The sequence below is a fragment of the Pterocles gutturalis genome, unplaced genomic scaffold, assembly GCF_000699245.1.
Source record: "Pterocles gutturalis isolate BGI_N339 unplaced genomic scaffold, ASM69924v1 scaffold13972, whole genome shotgun sequence".
Lineage (NCBI taxonomy): Eukaryota > Metazoa > Chordata > Aves > Pterocliformes > Pteroclidae > Pterocles > Pterocles gutturalis.
In genome coordinates this window covers 6,958-9,143 of record NW_010108119.1, presented here as the reverse complement: position 1 = coordinate 9,143, position 2,186 = coordinate 6,958, and the positions used below count along the sequence as shown (strand labels likewise).

Genomic DNA, 2,186 nt, shown 5'->3' with positions numbered 1-2,186 from the left:
CCCAGCATCCCTGGGTGTCCCAGCATCCCTGGGAATCCCAGCATCACATCCCTGAGTGTCCCAGCATTCCATCCCTGGGCATTCCAGCATCAGTGGGGCTGGATTGAGTGGGAGAGTGGGAGGTTTGGGGTGGGAGCGGGCAGAGCAGACCTCCCCGGGCTGGCCTTGCCATCCATATTTCACGTTCCCGAGCACAGAGCATGCTGCCCGGCAGCGTTTCCAGCCTCCTGAGACTCTCCGAGGAATATTTTCTTCGCAAGCTCGCTGGTTTCCACCCCACTGCTGGGACGCACGGATCCATCCCCTGATCCCCTGCATCTCTTTTTCTTTCCAGTCGTCTTCGTCCTCCCAGGAGCGCCTGCATCAGCTGCCGTACCAGCCCACCCCCGATGAGCTGCATTTCCTTTCTAAACATTTCCGCAGTACGGAGAGCGTCACGGACGAGGAGGGGCGGCACTCGCCCTGCCTGCGCCCGCGCTCCAGGAGCCTCAGGTACGGCCCCGGCTCTGGGGAGCACCTGGGTGGGACGATGCGCCGGCACATCCACCCTCTGCCCTCTCCCAAGCTGTTCCTGGGGTGTCCTGGTCCTGCTAAGCCCATCCCAAGGTGTTGGCCCTCATAAGGGTTTTCCCCTTGCAGGGGGGTGGAGAAGCTCTGGTTTGAGGTTGGAGATGCTCCATCCGTGGAAATATTCAAGGTCGGGTTGGATGGGGCTCTGGGCAACCTGATGTGGTTGAAGATGGCCCAGCTCGTTGCAGGAGGGTTGGACTAGATGGTCTTCAAAGGTCCCTTCCAACCCAATCCATCCTATGAGTCTCTGATCCTAAGCTCTGTCATTTTGGGCACCAGGGTCAGGTTCTCAGCATCTTCTTGCCTGTTGGGATGTGGCTTTGCTCTCCTGGCAGCAGATGACACCGGAGAGGGAGGTTTCCTGGGGTTAAAGCTGCAGAAAGTGGGATTTGTTCCAAAATAATGGGTTTGCAGCTTCTTGCTTGGTTGTCTCCAAGGTTTTGGTGCAGAGGAGGGGTCCACCGGGCAGAAGCCCAGGTGGTGGCTGGCCTTCACTGGCCTGACCTGCCATTAAAATGTTAAAAATCTTATTTCTGGGCTTGAGCTGGGAAACATCACCCGTGTTTGCTGGGTTTGAGTGTCAGCCTGGCCTCTGCCTCTGCAAAAAACGAGGAGCGCAGGTGAACAGGCATTTGCAGGCTGGAGAGAGGAAATTTGGGGACAGCATCAAGCCATAGCATCATGTGGGATGACCTACAGACCTGCTGAGCTCCGTGTTGCCCATCCAAGACCATGTCCTGTGTGAGGAGCTGGTCACATTCCCAGCACCAGGAGTTTGTGCTTTTTGCAGGGGATGTTTCCATTAAATCCCTGTTTCCCTCTGAAAAACCTCTTCAAAAGCTCTTTGCTCTTCAAAGCCCTGATGCACCAGCCTCAGCTCTGGATTTTCAAATGACTTGGGTTTGGAGATGTGGGTCTGCAGGAGGTTAACCTTCCCTGTCCCAGGTCCCAGGGACTGCCAGATCCATGCAGGGTGGGAAGGATGCTGCTGGAAGGCTGATGGCTCCACTCAGATGAGCTTTAGCCACTTGGGATCGGGAGTTCGGAGGAGGGAACAAATTGCTCTCCAGGGGCAGTAGCTACTTGCAGAGATGTAAGTGACTCAGACCTCGTAACGCAACTGGTTTCCTGCCTCCGCAGCCCTGGACGGACGAGCGGAACGTTTGATAACGAGGTTGTGATGATGAACCATGTCTACAAGGAGCGGTTCCCAAAGGTAACTGCTGGGACTGGGGAGGATGAGCGTGTTGGTCCATCCATGGCATCCCGACAGCATCTTCCACCTCTTCTCTGTGCTGGAATACAAAATGCATGGGTAGATATCGGGATGGGTGGTTGAGGACACTGGAAATGGGGTAACGAACCAGGGAGGTGGGGACCTGTGGGTCTGCATCATCACACGTGCAGACAGCAGTCTGTGGAGATGGCGGTGGAGCTTTTCCAGCCTGCTGGAGGCTGGGTCCCCAGTGGGGCCATGCTGTGCACGTGGATATTGGAGCTGCAGGAGGTGGTAGCATGAGCTCCTGGCTGGCCAAACCCAACGGGTGGTGTGGGGCTGCGTGTTCCTGGGCATCACCGTCCGTTCTGTCTTGCAGGCCACGGCCCAAATGGAAGAG

At 56.7% G+C, this 2,186-nt stretch overlaps 1 protein-coding gene across 1 annotated transcript in view; it reads left to right on the top strand.

Annotated features, from left to right (window-relative positions):
• Positions 1-334: 334 nt before the first annotated feature.
• Positions 335-2,186, top strand: part of LOC104461065 (microtubule-associated serine/threonine-protein kinase 3-like) — a gene marked incomplete at both ends in the record, with an annotated part of 8,802 nt that continues 6,950 nt past the window's right edge. Inside the window, 3 exons of the mRNA XM_010072514.1 lie at positions 335-492; positions 1,711-1,816; positions 2,185-2,186. The exon at positions 2,185-2,186 is cut by the window's right edge and continues 184 nt beyond it. Coding sequence (XP_010070816.1) covers positions 335-492; positions 1,711-1,816; positions 2,185-2,186 — 266 coding nt within the window. The remainder of the gene's footprint in view (positions 493-1,710; positions 1,817-2,184) is intronic.